Genomic DNA, 19,630 nt, shown 5'->3' with positions numbered 1-19,630 from the left:
ACCTTGCCCAAATCGAGCAGCAATGAGAACCAGCCAAGCGTCAAGCAAGGGCATACCCTGTCCTGCTGAAGGGCCGACCCATAGGCTGCATGCATATCCTGCAGACCCCGCCTTTGTGCTTTCTTTGTCATTTCCGTCTGCTCTAGCGATTAGCCAGGCCTAAATGATGCGATCCCCGCGAAAACGAAACTGGGTGTGCGAGATAGGTGTCCGAAATATTTGCAGTAGCAATCACAACGAAAGCGCCGTCTGCTCGTTTTCCGTTCTGCGTCCCCACTCAGCAGCAGCGGCCCACTTACCGCTCAACTACCAGCGCGTGAAACTCGAGGAGACTGCAGCAATGAGCGCTTTCTAGTCTCCTTTTTTCTTGCAGCAACCGAAGCAAAGGAGGAAGGAGCCAAGGGAGGCGAATGCAAATCAATAGCCGACGGCCAATCTACAGGCGCTGCTAGTAAACGACGTGAGCGAGGAAATACAAAGGGAAAGTGACTACTGCAGCGAGGATTGCGACAAAAAGGACCTAGAATATGGAGGACGGAACGAGCGCTTAAACAGCAATCCTTCATAAACGAGACCGTTGGGTGGTGACGGTGCAATGCCCGATGCACGATAAAATGACCTAGGTGGTAGATCTCACAGGGATGCTATTTTGGTGTGGTGGAAGGGATATTGGTGATCGCGTTTTATTGGCAGACCTGGGTCTAATGTCGCTGTGGATTGGCGCCAGGCTCGGTAGTGCTATAGAGCGTCGCCATTTATGTTTACGCGGTAATCGCTGCGATACCGCGAGGAGGGGAGGGAGGGCAGACATGCAAGTGGTTCCCACCGATGCTGGCGTGGAAAATGCACGAAGGTGGAATCCCCTCCCCAAACTTATGCACCTGGTCACACGGAAATATAGGTGTATGGAGGGGGCCGGTTTATAAAAGACCGGCCGGATCCGGCGCCTTCCAGCAGCAGCGCAATCCTTTGCAGGCATCCGACGAAGAAGAAATGTTCGAGCCAGATCCTTCCTTCTACTCATACCTCGTATTTCATTCGCACCAGAAGAAACCACCCTGTGTGCATATGGCAGGGTGTCAATACGGAAATCGGAAAATAGACCACACATTGCCCAAAATAGAACAAAATACGCACATTCACATTCGCGCCAACAACAAACGAACCAGTTTTGCTCTAGATCCTCGCGGCATTGAATTCGGTCCGCATCTTCCATGTCCACATTGCCAAGGCCGGCTTGCGGGCCAGCTCTGCACGCTCAACGACCATGTCCTGGGCGGCATCCAGCAGTGCGCGACGCATAGCCCACTCGGGCTCTGCCTCCCAGCGCACCTGGAACTTGTCCATCAGTTTCGGCAGCAGCTCCAGCGGCACTGCGGTCAGCAGCTCCAGCAATACCAGCATCAGCTCCTGTCTCGATACTGTGGCCGTCACGGTGTTCCGCACATGGGCGTCGATTTTCCGCTCCAGCGCCTCCACACGCTCCCACGCCAGCGCATAGCCCAGATTCACCGGCACCGCATCCGCATCCTGCGCCAATACTGGCGCGCTGTGCGCTGTCGCAGCCCGGACCGCCGCCGTATATGCAATCAGCAGAAGCTCGCCAGAAATGCCCCTGCCCGGATACAGCTCCAGCAGCAGATCCGTATACCATGGCACCACCTCCACCACCAGCGCCGCGCGGCGCCATTCCCCCTCGGCTTGGACTGCCGAGTCCTCACTATTCACTGCCTCCAGCACCGCCAGCACCACGGCGTGCGCAGACTCGAACCAGTCAGGGCCAGCGTATCGCAATGCATTGGAGTCGGCGTAGCGCGTCACCAGCGGCAAAACCATGGTCATCAGCGTGTTGTTCGCCAGGCGGCCAACCAGGTGCTCCAGCAAGTCCATGTAGAACAGCACTGTGCAGCTGCGCACCGCGTGGATTCCCCAGACCGGCCGCGCGGCCATATACAGCAAACACGGCTGGCTGTGGAACAGCCGCCGCACCGCCGCATTGGCAACGTGCGGGGGGCGCGCCACAATGAACCCGAGCGCCAGGGAGCTGGCCCGCTTGAACACGTCGACGCCCGAGCGGCCAAACGCCAGCGTCGCAAAATGCACACAGGCCATGGCATCCACCACAGCCACCCACAGATCCACCACCAGCTGCTCGTTTGGGCCAGCGTCGTCGATAAAGTACCGCTGCAGCACCGCCTCCAGCACATGCAGCACTGCCAGAACTGTAGCCGCCAGCAGCTGCAGCTCCGGCGGCTGTGCGTCCTCCGCAAACGCCGGCAGCTTTGCAGCCGCCCGCTCATAGGCCAGCAGTGCGGCTGTGGCATTCGCATGCACCACATGCACAATCCGCGCAGCATCCGGCAGTGCCAATGCCGGGCTGTCGATCAGCACAGTCAACGCCCGCACCACCCCCGCCAATCTCTCGCACCACCACATGCTCCACGCGCTGCCGGCAGAACTCCCGCGACGCAATCCGCTCCATGCCCAGCACTCCGCCCTGCGGATCCAACACCGCCGCAACCATCGCCGCACACTGCCCGGCCAGCATCCGTACATGCCCAGGCGCCATCGCATCCACCACGCCAGTCACCATAATCAGCGCTGCCGTTCCATGCTCCCCGCCAAAGCCCTCGTCGCGGCTGCCCAGCTCCCGGACGACATTCGCCAGCACCACTGCGCATTGCTCAACCAGCGGATCGACTACGTTTTCAGCCTGCATTGCCCGCAGCACGCCTGCCAACAGCGCCAGCGCCGGCAGCCCCGAGCTGCGTTCGGCCACTTTAAATAGAGCCGCTATGGCCTGCCGGTCGGTCTGATCGCTAATTCCGTGGGCCTCGCGCTGCCACGCACCCACAACTAGCCAATGGGCAGCCCGGTCTACGGCGTTGCCCTGCAGACGTGCGCGCTCCTCTGTCGATGCTATGCGGTCGCGATACGCGCGCACGCGCAACGTCGCTATGTACTGGCCCAGGAGCTCCAGCTGCCGCGATGCGGCCAAAAGAGGCATGGCAGTAAGCGGCCAGCGCACCAGCAGGTCCTGCGTCACCTCAGCAATGATGTTTGGCGCCCGGCTGGTTGCCAGAATGCGCGCAATTGAGCGGTACTCTGGGTCCATTGTCTCCGAGGAATTCTGAAGTACAGGGAAGGGTTAAGAAAATATATTGGAGATAAGCCTGGACAGAAGCAGACCCGCCCGAAAAAGCCCAGAGCTAGCAAGACCAAATTTGCGCACAGCACGTGATTGCTTAAAAGATCTTCTTCCACTTTGCCCACCCACCAAACACCACGACAAAGGCAATGCAGCTCCCCATGATTGTCATCCAGGCACGCAGGTTCTCATGCTCGCCAGTATCCTCGTTCGGCTTGAACGGCACAGGCACGTTCATGCCAAATAGGCCGGTGACGAACTGGATTGGCAGCAGAATGGCAGTGATGACTAGCCACTGGCTCGAAAACACCGTCGTGCCCACACAGGCATCGCCGAGCTCCAGCGAGATCTGGCCCATGTAGTTTGAGTGAGCCCGCGCCAGCACCATATCACAATGAGCACAGGCCGACTGCATAGCGCCCAGATGATCCAGGACGTCGCCCAGCAGATGGCGCTCATCTAGGTCGGGCGTCATGCGCATCAGCGCCCGCACCACCTCAGGCTTGCCGTGCATTAGCCGCCAGAGCGCCAGCAGCCGCCGCCGCACCAGCCCCGTGCGCTGCAGAACATCCGCCTTTTCCAGTGGCGACAGAACCATCACCAGCTCGTCCACCTGGTCCACCTCCAATGCCACGGTGCGCATGGCCATGGTCAGCGCGTCCGTCATCCCGTCCAGCAGCACATACACCACCGACTGCCCGCCGATCTCCGCCATGGCTGCCAGCCGGTCCACCGCCTGCTCCACATGCTCGGTCGTTGTGCGCCCATGGAACGTCAGCACAAACCGCCGTTTCACCACCATGGCTATCGGGCATGCCGCCATCTCGGCGTCCACTGCCCGATACACAACGAAGTGGTAGTCACTGACCTCCTCGATCTTGTCGCCTGTGTCCTCCAGAATGTCTTCCACTGTCAGCGGGTGGATTCCGAACACACGTGCCAGCCTGTCCATCTCTGGTTTGGTCGCATCTACCACGTCCAGCCAGAAGAACCCGCTCTGCTCGGCGATCACATCCAAGCAGGGCTTACCCAACTCCGAAGCCTGGTACACGCCCATCGCCTCGCTGAACACCATAAACCGTGTGTCCTCATTGACTGCGAACCCGCCTGCATCTGCCATCGTCTTGAGAGCCTCAGGCTCGCCCACAGCCCCTGTGGCTGCCAGCTCCCGCAGCGCTGCCATATCCCAGTCCCGCCGGTGCACTGCCGCGTCCTCCATGCCCATGCAGTCCGTGTTCTCGTGGGTTGCTGTCTCGCGGACTACACACTCGGTGCTGCCAAGAAGCAGCTGCACCAGCCGCTCAATATCGTCGGCGCTGCTGTTCTTGCTGTCCGACAACAGGTCCTGCAAACAGTGGGTCGCGCGAGCACGCTGCTCGGACTCGGTGCGCAGCATGTGCGTGTTTGCTGCCCGTAGCCTCTGGTTCTCTGTATGGATGTCATGCAATAGCAGCGACGACCCAAACGGCGACGATTTGTCGGTCATGTTAAAAAAAAAAAAAAAAAAGAAGTATATTACAAATGTAAAAGTGGAGGAAGAACAAAAAAAGCTGAAAGATGGACGGCTGGAAGAATCTTCCATTGGGGCATCTATTCCAGCTCCTGACCCGGTTCGCAACCGGCTCCAGTTTTCTGCATCACTTGCGAGTCGCCCGTCTGAGCGACCACTTGGCCACCGCAACCACCATATTTTTGTAGTCCGAGTAGAACAAATCGCCGTCCAGGCCAACCACCGGCCGGATCACAAACCGCCACACCTGCGACGCTGTCAGCCCACCGCCACCACCCTCCACTAGTCCCCGGTGCTCCTCCTGCTCCCGCACCGGCACCTGCCCAGCCTCCCCCCACGCGACCGCCTGCACCGGGCACGTCTCAGCAAACTGCATCATCAGCGCAATCAGCTGCTGCCGCCCCGCATCGTACTGCAGCAACTCGTAATGCAGCCAGCCCAGGTTCCGCCAAACCGCTGCCGCCGCCATCCCGCCCTGCTGCAATGCCTCCCGCAATACATCCAGCCGCTCGCGGTCCAGTGACAGCGTCCCCAGCGCCCGCCGCATGCTACGCACAGTCACAGCCAATAATGCCGTGTCCACTTTGCCAGTCGTGGTCGATGCGTTTCCAAGCGCCACGGGCGCATATGGGTTGGAATATGGCGCCAGATGCGCTCCGGCAGGCTGGTACGCCAATGACACAATGCTGTTGGGCGATTGCGCTCCGCTGCTCACCGAATTCAGGGATGCATGTCGCCGCAGCGCCGCTTCTGCAAAGCCACTGTCGTCCGAGACCACAGAGACTGTCAGTGGCAGCGGAACCTCCAGGGCGCTGGCAGCCGTGTTGTTTCTCGCTAGCGGCACTGACGGCGGCAGAAGCTCAGCCAGCGGCGGTGGTGACGACACGCGCACTGGCACAGCAGAGACCAGCGACGCCCGCCGCGAATGTCGCCGCTGTGAAATGCTTTTGCCTCTCATTGGTGTCTCCTCAGCGGTAGTGTAGTGCATGCCGCGCAGTACCGGGTCCTGTGGCATCGTCGGCTCAGGAGCCATCAGACCAGTGAGCCGCACGAAGCGCCCTGGCACTCCATCCACGTACCCCTGCACCTCATCCGCCGCAAGTGCCCCGTCACCATCACGTCGTGCTGTGGTGCCGCCGGTCGGCAGCGGCAGGTCGAGCAGGTACCGTGTGCTGGCCATGACCGCTGAGCTGTGGTCAGCATATCGCACAGCCACCTGGTCAAACCACGTCTCCACCACTGGCGTATCAGGGCTATGGACCATCGCCGCATTATCCGACAATGACGCCGGGCTGTCGCGGTCCAGGTCGCTGTACGGAATTGCCGTGCCCGGGATATTGCCGTCGCTGAGCCGCGTGCGCATTGCGCGCTGCTGCTCTGTGAGCCGTCGGTTCAGCTCATCGGTGCCCGCCTCCGGCTGGTGCGGCAGCTCCATCGACAGGCGGCTCTGATCGGCTGCCCGCCGATGCGCATCCACCGCGTCTGCCTTCAACCGGTCGAGCTTAGCCGACGAGTGGGCCGTGTATTTTCCGTCTTTTAGCGTATATGACACCGACCCCTTGGACCCTGTGACCGCCTTGGCCACACTGCCAATCGCCTTAGCGCGCTTGAGCTCCTGCGGCGGCTGCAGATTTGGATTGAACACGACCGGGCTGTGGATATTGGCGCCGGTCGCTGCTGCCACCTGCATGCGCAGCCGCCGCCGCAGCCGCACCCACCGCCGCCGCCGCACAAACGACTTGGCCGCCGAGTGCCGCCCGCGCCAACGCGACTTGGTCGCAAACCGCGTCGCGTACTGCCATCCATCCTCGTCCACATCTGCCGTCATATCAATCAGCCAGCGCGGCGACACCCACTCCCACGATGGGTCTGGCAGCTGGTACGAATGCACGTTCGCCAGCGTCAGCTTCATCGTCACGTCGCTCCACGGCGGTGGATCCATCGGATGCAGCCTATGGTAAGAAGGAAAAACGTGCGATTATGCAAACCATCTCTCATATGACCCGTGTGCACATACGTCTCTCACACTTGCTGCTCCCTCGCCCACCCAATGCTGCGGCTGCGCTGGCCATGGGACACGGCCATATGCTGAAAATTCTGCCTACTAATGCATGCAATTACCCCCTCCCAAAGCAAAACGCGCGTTTCATGTGTCTTCACATTGGCTTCGCACTGGTACTTACAGCTTCGGGCTAAAATTCGCCTTGCCGAGAAAATTGAACCTACAATGCGCAGCACCAGTATTTAGCCTGCCATGGTTCCTCCATGCCCACGAGATAACTCATCCATGGATAGCCTACCCGCGCTGGCACTCAAACACCACATCGCACGCATACTCGAACCGCGCATCATCCACCAATCGCTTCGCCTCGCTCAGCCTAGCGCAGATCGCCCGCGAATGCAGCTTCGCCATCCGCTCCCGGTCCTCCCCACTGCTCGTCTGCCGCCGCACCACCCGCACACACGGCGCCTCGCCGTCGTCATCCGAGCCACCCTCCCCCATAGCCCACCCTTGCCCGCCATACACGCCCTCGCTACTGCCCGAGTCCTGCCGCTGTGCTCGCGCAGCCCCTGATGCTGTGTATGGCCGGTATGCAAACGCACAGGCCGACGGAGGCACCGGTGGGAGAATATCCTACATGCATTGGAGCCTTGCTGCGTAGTTGAGAAACCAAAGTGCTCGAACCTCCTAACCCGACTGGACAACACTGCTGGGGGTTCTGGGGCTGCCACTGCTTGACAAAAAATAAACGCACCTCAGTTATTTCTTTTCGCCGTGTCATTTCCAAATAGTGTGGAGGCCCAAAAACAGTCTAGGAAAGGAAGGGAAATGCGAGCAGCAGAGGAGAAATAGTGGCAGAGCAGCGTGCAATGCATGGAAAGCTCCAAATATTTTTGTGTGTGACGGAGAGGAGGCACTCTGATTGTCGGCGACACACAACCAGCGCCCAGAGTCACGCGCATCAAGCGCTCTCCCCGCCGCCAGCACTGATCAGCCTTTTGCTCAATGCAGACGAGTGCCCACAAGCATGGATCCAGCCCTAACCACATCCCCGGTATTCTCCATTCATACCCGCTCTGACGGAAGAAAGAAAAGACTACACTTGCTGCCAACCGCCACCGACACTACAGCATCTTGGACATGTATGGCCCGTCCAGCTCAAAGCCTAGCTTGCGGTAGTAGTGGCGCGTGCCCACGCCGCTGATGACCGCTAGCTTCACCGACCCATGCTCCTCGCGCGCAATGCGCTCGGCCTCCTCCATCAGCAGCGTGCCGAATCCCTGGTGCTGGAACTTCGTCGGGTCGCGTGAATGAACCGGCACCACCGAGCCATACACGTGCAGCTCGCGCACAATCGAGCACTGCCCCGTCAGCAGCTCCGGCCGGAACGTCTCAGCCGAGCACTTGCGCAGCCGCAGCAGCCCCACAAGAATGTCCTGGTCGGGGTCCTCGTACGCCAGGAACGTCTCCCAGCCGCCGTTCGCCACATAGTCGCGCCTGACCAGCTCGACCTGGTCCGGCTTGACCTTGGTGTGGATATCCACAATGCCCACCTCGCGCGTGCGCACGTCGCGGCAGGCCGTGCCCAGATCACGCATGCGCTGCAGCGCCAGCTCGCGCAGATTGCCATGCTCCACGCCCGACGTCACCAGGGGCATCGGGATGTCGCGCTGCACACGATACACGCGCGTCCATGGCGGAACCAGCGCCAGAATCCGTGCTACCAGGTCAACCAGCGCGTTCGGCGTGTAGTTGCGGTAGCGCCCGGTGCGCCACAGCTCATACAGACCCGTGCCGCGGATCACCAGCGTCGGGTAGAGCTTCAGCCCGTCCGAGCGGAACTGCGGGTTCTCAAAATACTCCTTGAACTGCTCCAGGTCGCGCTCCATGCCTACGTTCGGTAGATCTGGCATCATATGCGCCACCACCTTGTATCCGGCGTCCTTGGCCAGCTGGAACGACTCGCACACGGCTCGAACCGTGTGCCCACGGTTTGTGTCGCGCGCCACGTCCTCGTATACCGATTGCACCCCTAGCTCGAGACGCGTGCACCCATACCGCAGCATGTGGCTCAGGTGCGGCTTCAGCGCTGCATCTGGCCGCGTCTCGATCGTGATGCCAATGCACTTCGTCTGGCTCTGCTCCGACATCCGCACTGCCTCGTCCACGTCGTTGCTGCGATGGCCCGACAGTGCATCATGCAGGTTCATGATGAACCAGTTGCGGTACTCCTCCGGCAGCGACATGAACGTACCTCCCATGATGATGTACTCCACCTTGTCCACGCTGTGTCCCAGCGACCGCAGCTGGTCGATCCGCCCGCGCGCCTGCTCAAACGGCTCGTACCGTGCCCGGATTGCCCGCATGCTAGTCGGCTCGTAGCCTGTATACGACTGCGTTGAGTACTCAAAGTCTGAGTCCGGCCCGCCTGGGCAGTACACGCAAATCTGCCCCGACATCGAGATGTGCGGGCACCGGTGCGGCTTACACATCACTGCCACCACCGCAATGCCTGACGCCGTGCGGATCGGCTTCGCCTTGAGCTTCGGCAGCAGGTACTTCTTGTACTGCTCTGGAATTGCCGCGATGATGTCCACCAGCCGCGGCTGTGCCGACAACTTGTTCTCGCGAGAGTGCCTCGACTTGACTACATTCAGGTTCACCGACACCCCGGCATTGTGCGCTTCAATCAGCTCTGCCACAATACCCGCACACGTCTTCACCATTTTCTCGGCATGCGACGCCTGCGCTTTCTTGGACGTGCTCATTTTTTGTACAAGTTTGTTTTGTGTGGGAATGGAGGTGCAGAGGAGAAGCTATAAAAAAATTTGGCATCAATTTTTTCTGTTTGCTCTGATGCATTTTTGGGCTCGATGGACGGGCTTTGTGATTGGCTGGCTCGGTTTTGCTCATCGCACCCATCTTGCGACGAGGTAGACACGCCTGCACATGGTATTCAGAAGCACGCATTTCTCCTTTTGCAAGCTTACCTACCCTCCGCTCTCCCTTTTATACTCTAATCATAGACTCTTGTGACCGATGCAAGGCAACTTTTCTCCACAGGCGAAGCTGCACCGCGGCCACCGGAACTACCCTTCTCACAACGCCCAGTCCACCCGCAACCCCCCGCCACGAACCAATCAGAATTACGCCAATCCAACACAACAACACCCCCAGCACCAGCGCACCACCGGCGGCATGTTTGGCAAACTACGCATGTTCGTCGAGAACGTCGCCGATGCCTTTGACAACCCCTCGCCCACCCGCCGCGACATGCTGGTGGACCACTGGTCGCGCATTCAAGAGTACTATACTCCGCAGAACCAAGACGACCTGCGCAAGCTGGAGGTCACCGATACCACAATCCCCTACCACCTGGAATCTGCCCTGCGCCTGCTGGCCCTGGAGATGCTCGAGACCGCCGACCACGAAGCCGACGGCATCGCAAAGGAACACCTGGCCCAGCCGCTTGAGTTCGGCCCCTGCATCGAGTACCTCTTGCAGTACCATGTGCTGAACTCGCTGGTGGAGTTTGCCGACGCCGATTTGCCCAGAGGCATGCGCAAGAACGTCCTTCACTTCTTTGGCATCTTTATCGAATGCATTCCCCTGGGCCTGCTGCCAGAGAGCGCCATCCGGCTGCCGCTGGTCGAGATCATGCGCCAATGCCTGAATGTCGTACAGACCAGCCCCACCACGCTCATCAACCCCATGCGCCGCCAGGAGCCCATGGCCGGGTCCTCAACCACAGCCGTCGGCAGCGTCTACTCGTCCATCGGCCGCAAGCAAGGCAAGCAGAGCTCAGCCACCACTAATCGGCTCGGCCAAGGATACCACTGCATCCCGAATGACAAGACCGCTGTCATTCTCTGCCACGACCTGCTCAAGCTCGTGGTCTCGCTGTTCACACGCCTGCGCGAACACTCCAACATGGTCTATCTGTTTTTCGACTGGGGCAGCGAATGGCAGACCACAGCAAAATCCGCCGATCTGGCTGTCGCCTCGCTGCGCACTGCCACCTCCGACTACAAGCAGCAGTCGGCCCGTGGCCACGAAATGCTGATCATGCACGTCATCGTCGAGTACCTGTTGGCACCCGGCATGACCGGCCAGCTAGCACGCGAAGCACTGGTCCTGGTCGTCCAAGTCCTGCTGGCCCCTAAGGACAAAGACAAGTATGTTGATTTCCTGCTTGACCGTGCACGCATCGCCGAGCTGCTGGTTGAGCACCTCGGATATCTGCACTCGCAAATGCCCGTGTACCGCCCAATCCCACGCACCCCCAACTCGCAGCTCTTCAGGAATGACTATACCGGCGGACGCACCATGCCGCCGCTGACACGGAGAATGCATCCCGAGAGCGCCAGCCTGGCTGGCCGCTTCAATTTCAAGGCGAACCTGCGTGACTTGCTCGCCAATGAGGGCATCATTCGGTCTGTGGCGAAGCGCGAGCAGCGCGAGTCGGATATTCTGGTGTCGGCGCGCAAGATCCTCGAACACGTCGATGCCTTTTTCCTGTGCTGGGAGCTGCTCGACGAGCTCTGTGTTGTTGGCCAGTGCGATTCACGGATCGTTGCTGCTGTCCAGAGCCAACTATCTAACGGATTCCTGCGCACCCACATAGAGCCCGCCCTACTGGCTACCATGGCATCCATGAGCCAAGCCAACACGACCATATCGTATTTGACTGACCTGATCACCATTACACACAGCTCTCACGTCCTCGATGCATTATTCATGGTCCTGCTCGGGTCGGACCTGGCGCCCGAGCGCGCACCGCAGGACCGGCCCAAGAATATGCACCTACTGTCAAAGGAGGACCAGGAGCTGCTGGATTCAATCGAGGATGAGGCGCTACGTGCTGAAGCAGCAGCCCTGTTATTGCCGCCCGGCTTTGACCTGTCTACTCTAGGCACCACGAAGAGCGACGACAAATCATCAGGCTCCGAGCCCAACCCACTGCGCGCAACTCTGATCTCGTGGATGACTTACACCGACAACACCCACCTGTCCCTCAACACCCTGCGCCTGTTCGACACCATCCTGTCAACGATGAACCAATTCGCCTACACTAGCCTCGCCCTGCGCAACTTTTTGGACGAACCTGCTGGCAATAGCCACGCTGGCACGCAAATGTCGCCGCTGGTCGGAGCCGCCCTGCCAGCTGCTTCGGCGGCCGACGGTGGTGATGACGATGACGAGAAGCCCTTGGCCAATTTGGTCCAGCCACAGGGCGATGCGCTTGGAGAGTTTTATTCTGGCCCGGCAATCGGCCTCGGCATGTCAGTGGCAGTGGACCAGGAGCTTGTGCGCGCCGTGGTCGAGCGCTTCCTGGACGCCAGCCCCAGCAACATCTCCAATGCAATGCCCGAGGTGGTCGTTTCGGCTGCCATTCGCATCGACGAGCGTCCGAGCCCCACTAACTCGCAGTCGCCGCGGTCACCGCAGGACAGCCAGTCGCTGCCTGTGCTGGATCAGCAGCTTGAGGCGCCCCGCAATTTCCAAAACATGCGCAGCATTATTATGCGCGAAGCACAGGGATGCGACGAGTACGTCCAGGACTGCCTGCAGCGGCTGCGCGTCAATCAGGAGTATATCCGGAAGTGCTGGCAGAGCAAAGCCAGGTTTGTTCGCAAGCATGCGCCTGCCCATCACACTCAGTCTACATCGGACAGCACAACTGGCAACACCGAGGATGTGAGCCGCCAGATTGACGACTCGCTCGCAGCGTTCTATCCGGGAGGTTTCTTGGCGTCGCTAGTCAAGCAGTTCTCGCTGGTCGTCAAGCGCCATATGGCGTATAGCCTGATGCTGACATCGATGATCAACAAGCTTGCTTGCATTGCCGACCCAGCTCTGTGCGCATATTTGTTCTTGGCAAACAGTGCCACGCTACCAAAAACGCAGGTAACTGGCGATGCCTCAGAGGAGACGGAGAGCAAGCCGATTAAGCCGATGCTGCTGTATGATGGTTTTGTCAGTGCTGCAGCCGACGCTTACGTGAAATCAGAACGGGTGCCCAAATTCTCTGCTCGCCTGGCCCGCCAGCACCGCGAGGGTGTCGAGACCGCCGTGCGGGTCGGCGCTGCGCAGCGACGTGATGTTGAGAAGGCCGTTCAGGCAATGCGCGCAAATGAGCAGCAACAGCAGCAGGCTGGGTCATTAACCAAGGCAAAGGTAGTTAATGCTCTGTCCGATGCCAAAATTACTACTGGGCGCAGCTACGCAACAGCTGCCGCAGCTACACCGAAACCACAAACTAGCCAGGACCAGGTGACCAAAACCCAGTCTGCTACCGACGACCAAGACGATACCCCTCTGGCATTGCTCCCGTCGTCCACCAGCAGAAACGCCAACACCGGAAGCACTGAGGTCGACGAATCTTTGAGCGGCTTGCAGATCTCGAACGTGCCGCTGGACTCGACAAAGCCGTCGGATAGCGTGGCGAAGCAGCGCGGGCCAGCAACACTGAAGCAGGTGGTTGCACTACTAGGTACGCCGATCAGACGGTTTGTCCATGGATACATTGTCTTGGACGAGTTTGGCAAGGAGATGGCAGCAACAGCGCTGGCCCTGCACACACTGGAGCTCGATCGGGCCATGGATCGTGTCATGCGCGCCAATGCACTGGGAAGCGCCTTCCTGGGCGACGTGAACCAAGAGGAATATGCCGACCTCCTAGACTACTATGATCCGGAAGAACCTGCGTACCGCCGCGCGGAGGCAGTCAAGGAGTCACTGCGTATTGGCAGCAGCGTAATCGACCTTAGCTCCGGACGCAACCACCCTCACCACGACCGCAAGTCGCTTGGTATTATAGAGCCCTCCTCACCGACCAAGGTGCGCAAGGACCGGCGACGCGGATCGGTCAGTGGTAAGTCTGGGCGCAACAGATCGTTGTCAAGCACAAGCGGGCACACCAGTACTCTGCTGGTTGCGCTGGAAGAGGCTGCAGTTTCGGCTCAGAACCAACAGAAGCAGCCCACTGATGATGGCAACGACGGCTCTGAAGGCGCTAGTAATATCGGCCTGGCTAAAAAGCGTAGCAGTAGCCGCCGGCGCAGCCGGCGCAAGTCAACACGCAGCGCCCAGCAGCTGCAGCAGATGCTAGCAGCCGATGGATCGCAGCCTGCAGGGTCTGGCGGCAACGTAAAGCGCAAAGGATCATCATCATCACGGCGCAAGCCTCAAGGTGCTGCGGTCTCACAATAGCAAGTCAACTTGAGTGGCAGGTTGTTTTAATAGATGCTAGTATTCACGTACATGCTGCCTCCTACATGCATATCTATATCCTGCTGATGCACCAACTACGAACATTGCTGTGGAGGTCATTCACAATCACTAAACTAGGTAAAAAAAATAGTTATATCTTTTAAAACTTTTTATTCTTTTATTTTTTTTGTGCTTCTATGAAACCCCCATCGGTATCCTGAAAAATTTTAGTTGATACACAATTAATATGCTTCTACTGAGATAGAGGCTGGGTCACAAGAAATCAACTGAAATTTTTCAGGATGCCAATGGGGGTTTCATAGAAGTGCCCTTTCTTGTATTTTTGTTTATTAGTTAATCTAGCAGCTAATATCTTTCTAACCATTACTAAATATTCTGTTTTTTAAAATATTTTTCAGCTGCTAGTAATTGATTTATAATTTGTTAATTGGAGGTCATTCAGAGCTAGTTATCTACACAACAACTATTTATACATATTGAAACTATTGGCAATTTCAGTGAAATAAAAATTTCACCTAAACTGCCATCAGCATCTTGGAAAAGTTTCAGTGAACATAATTTCAACCAGAAAGAAAAAACTTTGCATATTTGGGGTTAATTATCATTGGGCAACAAAAGTCAATATCTCAATAGATGTGGCTAAGCAACCACAAGGAAATTATGTTCACTGAAACTTTTCCAAGATGCCGATGGCAGTTTGGGTGAAATGGCAAAAAAAATATTTGTATTTTTAAAATCAATTATACACATAAAAACATTCTGGACACAACAATTATAAATATCTGTTCCAAAAATATCTAGTAGTAAAAAATGGTTCTGAAAATGATTATTCAAATATCTATCTAACAAAATTGTAATTTACTAATATTTACAAGTCCAGGAATGACCCCCATTAGTTATTCTAATATAAGATATTAAGTTTCTTTAAACTTTCTTATTTGTGAATGGCCTCCCTTATCCACTCCTCAAAGTAATTCCCTACTCTTTGACTTCATATACATAAGCTTCACTATAGTATCTAGGTCTGGTATCAGCTGCTTCTTCATCTTTTAGTATATAAGCTAGATCCTCTCCTTATCTGTCATCTTCTCACTATCTACATATTTATTAATAGGCACCAGATAATTAGATACTCCTTTCCCATCAAACTTCCTCACCACTCAGCCATCCTAGACTTTAAGCAACTCACATAATCAGTTGCCATCTATATTACCTTATGCCTTTCTTCTATCAGTGCCCATCATAGCCTATGAAATATAATTAATTAAAATGATTTATGCTGAAAAGGTGTAAAAAGTTGATGATATTTTTAAACAATTGCACTATCTGAAGTGGCTATAAAATAGCCACTTCAAAAGAGTGTCATAGAAGCATTGAACTAGAGAAAAAGGAGAAAGAAGATCTTAGTAGATAGGAGTCTACTTGTCATGACATGTATGAAGAATTATAGAAGCAGGTACTAGCATTTGACAATATTTCCTGATCTGGAGTGAGGAATATGTCGATCATGTAACATCAGTAGAGAAACTAGTTTTCGACACCACACATGCCTAAAAGGACCTTGGTCAAATATCAGGGAAGAGGGTGCTAAGTAGCATGTTCTCCTAGTGATTACTATAAGGGTGCTAATGAAACTAAATGTAAGCATTTACTAAAATATATTAGAGAAACTAGGCAGAGTCCTTGCTGCTAGGAGCCAGCAAGGGGTATTTAAGCATGTGCCGGGTGCACATACTGAGCCCTCATCTAAACTGCGCATGGCCCTAGAAAAGGCCGCACTACTCTGAGTGAATAAGCCGCCTTAGGTGAGTCAAAACTACCCTAGCAGCATGATATAATATGTATATATTTCAAATAAACACTATATAATAATTAGAGTGGCCAGCCAGTAGATAGATCAGTAGGCAAATCTATGTAGCAGTAGAAAAATGTATTGATAGTGTGAGTGGAAAAGTAGTTGAGTTCATAATCAAATGTAGAAAGCTGATGATTGCCAATGGGCAATTGCATACTCGCTTATAAAGGAACAGCTGAGTGCAACCTCGGCAGCGAATAAGCCTGCTAGTGATCTGCAAACTGCAGTTGCGTTTCGTGATGTGACAGTGAGCGCGTCACAGCTCAGACGGGCGATTTACAAGTGATAGCGAAGCAAAAACCGGTTGTAAAACAAGTCAGGGGCCGGGATAGATGCCCCAACAGAGGAATATTCTATTTTTCCATCTTTCAGCTTTTTTTGTTCTTCCTCCACTTTTACATTTGTAATATACTTCTTTTTTTTTTTAACATGACCGACAAATCGTCGCCGTTTGGGTCGTCGCTGCTATTGCATGACATCCATACAGAGAACCAGAGGCTACGGGCAGCAAACACGCAAATGCTGCGCACTGAGTCCGAGCAGCGTGCTCGCGCGATCCAGTGTTTGCAGGACCTGTTGTCGGACAGCAAGAACAGCAGCGCCGACGATATTGAGCGGCTGGTGCAGCTGCTTCTTGGCAGCACCGAGTGTGTAGTCCGCGAGACAGCAACCCACGAGAACACGGACTGCATGGGCATGGAGGACGCGGCAGTGCACCGGCGGGACTGGGATATGGCAGCGCTGCGGGAGCTGGCAGCCACAGGGGCTGTGGGCGAGCCTGAGGCTCTCAAGACGATGGCAGATGCAGGCGGGTTCGCAGTCAATGAGGACACACGGTTTATGGTGTTCAGCGAGGCGATGGGCGTGTACCAGGCTTCGGAGTTGGATAAGCCCTGCTTGGATGTGATCGCTGAGCAGAGCGGGTTCTTCTGGCTGGACGTGGTAGATGCGACCAAACCAGAGATGGACAGGCTGGCACGTGTGTTCGGAATCCACCCGCTGACAGTGGAAGACATTCTGGAGGACACAGGCGACAAGATCGAGGAGGTCAGTGACTACCACTTCGTTGTGTATCGGGCAGTGGACACCGAGATGGCGGCATGCCCGATAGCCATGGTGGTGAAACGGCGGTTTGTGCTGACGTTCCATGGGCGCACAACGACCGAGCATGTGGAGCAGGCGGTGGACCGGCTGGCAGCCATGGCGGAGATCGGCTGGCAGTCGGTGGTGTATGTGCTGCTGGACGGGATGACGGACGCGCTGACCATGGCCATGCGCACCGTGGCATTGGAGGTGGACCAGGTGGACGAGCTGGTGATGGTTCTGTCGCCACTGGAAAAGGCGGATGTTCTGCAGCGCACGGGGCTGGTGCGGCGGCGGCTGCTGGCGCTCTGGCGGCTAATGCACGGCAAGCCTGAGGTGGTGCGGGCGCTGATGCGCATGACGCCCGACCTAGATGAGCGCCATCTGCTGGGCGACGTCCTGGATCATCTGGGCGCTATGCAGTCGGCCTGTGCTCATTGTGATATGGTGCTGGCGCGGGCTCACTCAAACTACATGGGCCAGATCTCGCTGGAGCTCGGCGATGCGAGTGTAGGCCTGTCCGTGTTTTCGAACCAGTTGCTAATCATTTCTGCCATTTTGCTGCCAACTCAGTTTGTCGCCGAGCTGTTTGGCATGAACGTGCCTGTGCCGTTCAAGCCGAACGAGGATACTGGCGAGCATGAGAACCTGCGTGCCTGGATGACAATCATGGGGAGCTGCATTGCCTTTGTCGTGGTGTTTGGTGGGTGGGCAAAGTGGAAGAAGATCTTTTAAGCAATCACGTGAAATAAGTGAATTATTTGTTATTTTCAATCTCTTTGAAGAAATTCTAATACACTGAGCGGCAAAATTGAGTCACAAAAATAAAAATCATCAAAAATCTTAGATAATTTCTCTGAACGACGTTCATTGAATATGATAAAATTAAATCATGGTGTATGCCATGCACTAATCTATTTCATGTAGTTGCGTGCTTATTGCACTTGAAATAAGCGAGAAACTGACATTTTAAAAATAAAAATATTTGACTCAATTTTGCTTACAAAATTCGTCGATTTTTTTCTCACTAACTAGCAAAGCCACCATAGGTTTTTTTGACTGCAGCGATACGCACAGGCATCGAGTTCACTAGCCATGAATAAGCGATTTCATTTACTTACCTATTTATAATTTCCTAGACCAATAAATCATTGGTGACAAAAACGATGATTTCAGGCCATTATCAGATCATACTCATAATGAAGCCCTATAGGTGAGTAGCGCATCGTATCTAGGGGACTACACTGATCATCATACAGTAGAAACAGTACACATATCTAGCCAACTTGTAGCCCAAATTGCCATTTATATGATGATGACTCCTTCAGACATAATCTTTGCACTCTCCTATTGCATATCATAGGTATGTAATCATGGTATGCTTTATATAATTACATACACACTGGTCAGTGTGCCACATCCCCCTCAACTAGGGAAGCAATAGCCATAGCTGTATAGAGATACACTACTCTAAACTCAGAATCTACTTTTCTGATTTTCTTAGAATCTAGATTTCTTCTTAATGTTGGCAGAATAGAGCACTTTCATTAGGATATTTCATTCCCATAGTCACCTGTGGGGCATGTGCTTTGTATAGTAAGTATATTTGATTTGATCTGATGTGTTTTTGATCATAAGGAGCTGCTTAAAGAAGGATTAAGAAAGTTGCAAAATTTGTGATTCAGATTAAATGGCTTATCATTAGGCACAGAGGTTACATATTGATATATCATAGTATTGAGTGGATAGCCACAGTAGTACCCTCTCTACCTATCTATGGAGGTCATTCAGAGATAGTTATCTGCACAACAACTATTTATACATATTGAAACTATTGGCAATTTCAGTGAAATAAAAATTTCACCCAAACTGCCATCAGCATCTTGGAAAAGTTTCAGCGAACATAATTTCAACCAGAAAGAAAAACTTTGCATATTTGGGGTTAATTATCATTGGGCAACAAAAGTCAATATCTCAATAGATGTGGCTAAGCAACCACAAGGAAATTATGTTCACTGAAACTTTTCCAAGATGCCGATAGCGGTTTGGGTGAAATGGTAAAAAAAATATTTGTATTTTTAAAATCAATTATACACATAAGAACATTCTGTACACAACAATTATAAATATCTGTTCTAAAAATATCTAGTAGCAATAAATAGTTCTGAAAACGATTATTCAAATATGTATGTAACAAAATTGTAATTTACTAAAATTTACAAGTCCAGGAATGACCCCCTATATATTGTTATTATAAAAAATCAAGTCATAGAATTACATTGCTTCAATAGGGAGCTTAAGTGTAGTTGTACATCATTTATAGTTGATTACTCCTTCAGTGGACTAGCTATCAAACTCATTTCTTGTCATCGTTGAGTACTAATCACTTGAGTGTCAACTATGTACTCAACATCTATAAGAGTGATGGCAGCACTGAAGCGTTGATCATTTCCTTCATAATTTTCCTTCACATATTGAATACATGATAGTACCATGTGTAGTTGAACATCATTGTGAATGAGATATTATTATTGAAGAGCGAGTGCAGCAGAGTTATGGGTAGCGATTTCACATTATTTGAATATTGATATGGTATAGAAATAGCACTATGAAGTCAAAGTGAGTCAAATTTTTGCCTCTCCAATTTTACTAGATTTTTACTATCGCGTCGATATCATATGAAGTACAATGTTTAGGTAACATGTAACTACATACTTTTATACTATGTCAAGCCCTATCGAACATATATCGAATAGAAGTATCTATATTATCTGATGATGAAGATATAGTATCAAAAAG

The 19,630-nt window shown here is 54.1% G+C and overlaps 7 protein-coding genes across 7 annotated transcripts; 3 read left to right on the top strand and 4 right to left on the bottom strand.

Moving 5' to 3' along the window:
• Positions 1 to 1,176: 1,176 nt before the first annotated feature.
• Positions 1,177 to 3,115, bottom strand: DL89DRAFT_296154 (uncharacterized protein; the record flags this gene model as incomplete). The annotated part of the gene is made up of 2 exons (XM_040890717.1): positions 1,177 to 2,437; positions 2,469 to 3,115. 2 exons carry the CDS (start codon positions 3,113 to 3,115, stop codon positions 1,177 to 1,179), a joined length of 1,908 nt encoding a protein of 635 aa, XP_040739694.1.
• Positions 3,116 to 3,368: 253 nt separating this feature from the next.
• Positions 3,369 to 4,136, bottom strand: DL89DRAFT_213522 (uncharacterized protein; the record flags this gene model as incomplete). Its single annotated transcript, XM_040884245.1, has 1 exon — positions 3,369 to 4,136. A coding segment is annotated over one exon (768 nt), but the record flags the coding sequence as incomplete, so codon positions are not given.
• A 535-nt stretch (positions 4,137 to 4,671) lies between these two features.
• On the bottom strand, positions 4,672 to 7,031 carry DL89DRAFT_100225 (uncharacterized protein). Its single transcript, XM_040882980.1, has 2 exons — positions 6,842 to 7,031; positions 4,672 to 6,610 (listed from the first exon to the last, which is right to left on the bottom strand). Exon 2 carries the CDS (start codon positions 6,598 to 6,600, stop codon positions 4,786 to 4,788), a length of 1,815 nt encoding a protein of 604 aa, XP_040739692.1. The 5' UTR covers positions 6,601 to 6,610; positions 6,842 to 7,031; the 3' UTR covers positions 4,672 to 4,785.
• DL89DRAFT_270888 (uncharacterized protein) lies at positions 6,851 to 7,497 on the top strand. The gene is made up of 2 exons (XM_040888840.1): positions 6,851 to 7,293; positions 7,415 to 7,497. The coding sequence occupies exon 1, from the start codon at positions 6,946 to 6,948 to the stop codon at positions 7,231 to 7,233; it is 288 nt and encodes a 95-aa protein (XP_040739691.1). The 5' UTR covers positions 6,851 to 6,945; the 3' UTR covers positions 7,234 to 7,293; positions 7,415 to 7,497.
• Positions 7,498 to 7,703: 206 nt separating this feature from the next.
• DL89DRAFT_270886 (elongator complex protein 3) lies at positions 7,704 to 9,463 on the bottom strand. The gene has a single exon (XM_040888839.1). It carries the CDS (start codon positions 9,426 to 9,428, stop codon positions 7,785 to 7,787), a length of 1,644 nt encoding a protein of 547 aa, XP_040739690.1. The 5' UTR covers positions 9,429 to 9,463; the 3' UTR covers positions 7,704 to 7,784.
• A 187-nt stretch (positions 9,464 to 9,650) lies between these two features.
• Positions 9,651 to 13,987, top strand: DL89DRAFT_270885 (uncharacterized protein). The gene has a single exon (XM_040888838.1). The coding sequence runs from the start codon at positions 9,700 to 9,702 to the stop codon at positions 13,870 to 13,872; it is 4,173 nt and encodes a 1,390-aa protein (XP_040739689.1). The 5' UTR covers positions 9,651 to 9,699; the 3' UTR covers positions 13,873 to 13,987.
• A 2,688-nt stretch (positions 13,988 to 16,675) lies between these two features.
• Positions 16,676 to 17,443, top strand: DL89DRAFT_215626 (uncharacterized protein; the record flags this gene model as incomplete). The annotated part of the gene is made up of 1 exon (XM_040884291.1): positions 16,676 to 17,443. A coding segment is annotated over one exon (768 nt), but the record flags the coding sequence as incomplete, so codon positions are not given.
• Positions 17,444 to 19,630: the final 2,187 nt, after the last annotated feature.

This window comes from Linderina pennispora (genome assembly GCF_002104995.1).
Source record: "Linderina pennispora strain ATCC 12442 chromosome Unknown DL89scaffold_27, whole genome shotgun sequence".
Lineage (NCBI taxonomy): Eukaryota > Fungi > Kickxellomycota > Kickxellomycetes > Kickxellales > Kickxellaceae > Linderina > Linderina pennispora.
This window is presented reverse-complemented; position numbering and strand designations above follow the sequence as displayed.

What these genes read in the sequence shown, in the direction of transcription:
- DL89DRAFT_100225 (XM_040882980.1), bottom strand. Translation starts at nt 6,600, where the DNA reads ATGGATCCACCGCCGTGGAGCGACGTGACGATGAAGCTGACGCTGGCG.
- DL89DRAFT_270885 (XM_040888838.1), top strand. Translation starts at nt 9,700, where the DNA reads ATGCAAGGCAACTTTTCTCCACAGGCGAAGCTGCACCGCGGCCACCGG.
- DL89DRAFT_270888 (XM_040888840.1), top strand. Translation starts at nt 6,946, where the DNA reads ATGGATAGCCTACCCGCGCTGGCACTCAAACACCACATCGCACGCATA.
- DL89DRAFT_270886 (XM_040888839.1), bottom strand. Translation starts at nt 9,428, where the DNA reads ATGAGCACGTCCAAGAAAGCGCAGGCGTCGCATGCCGAGAAAATGGTG.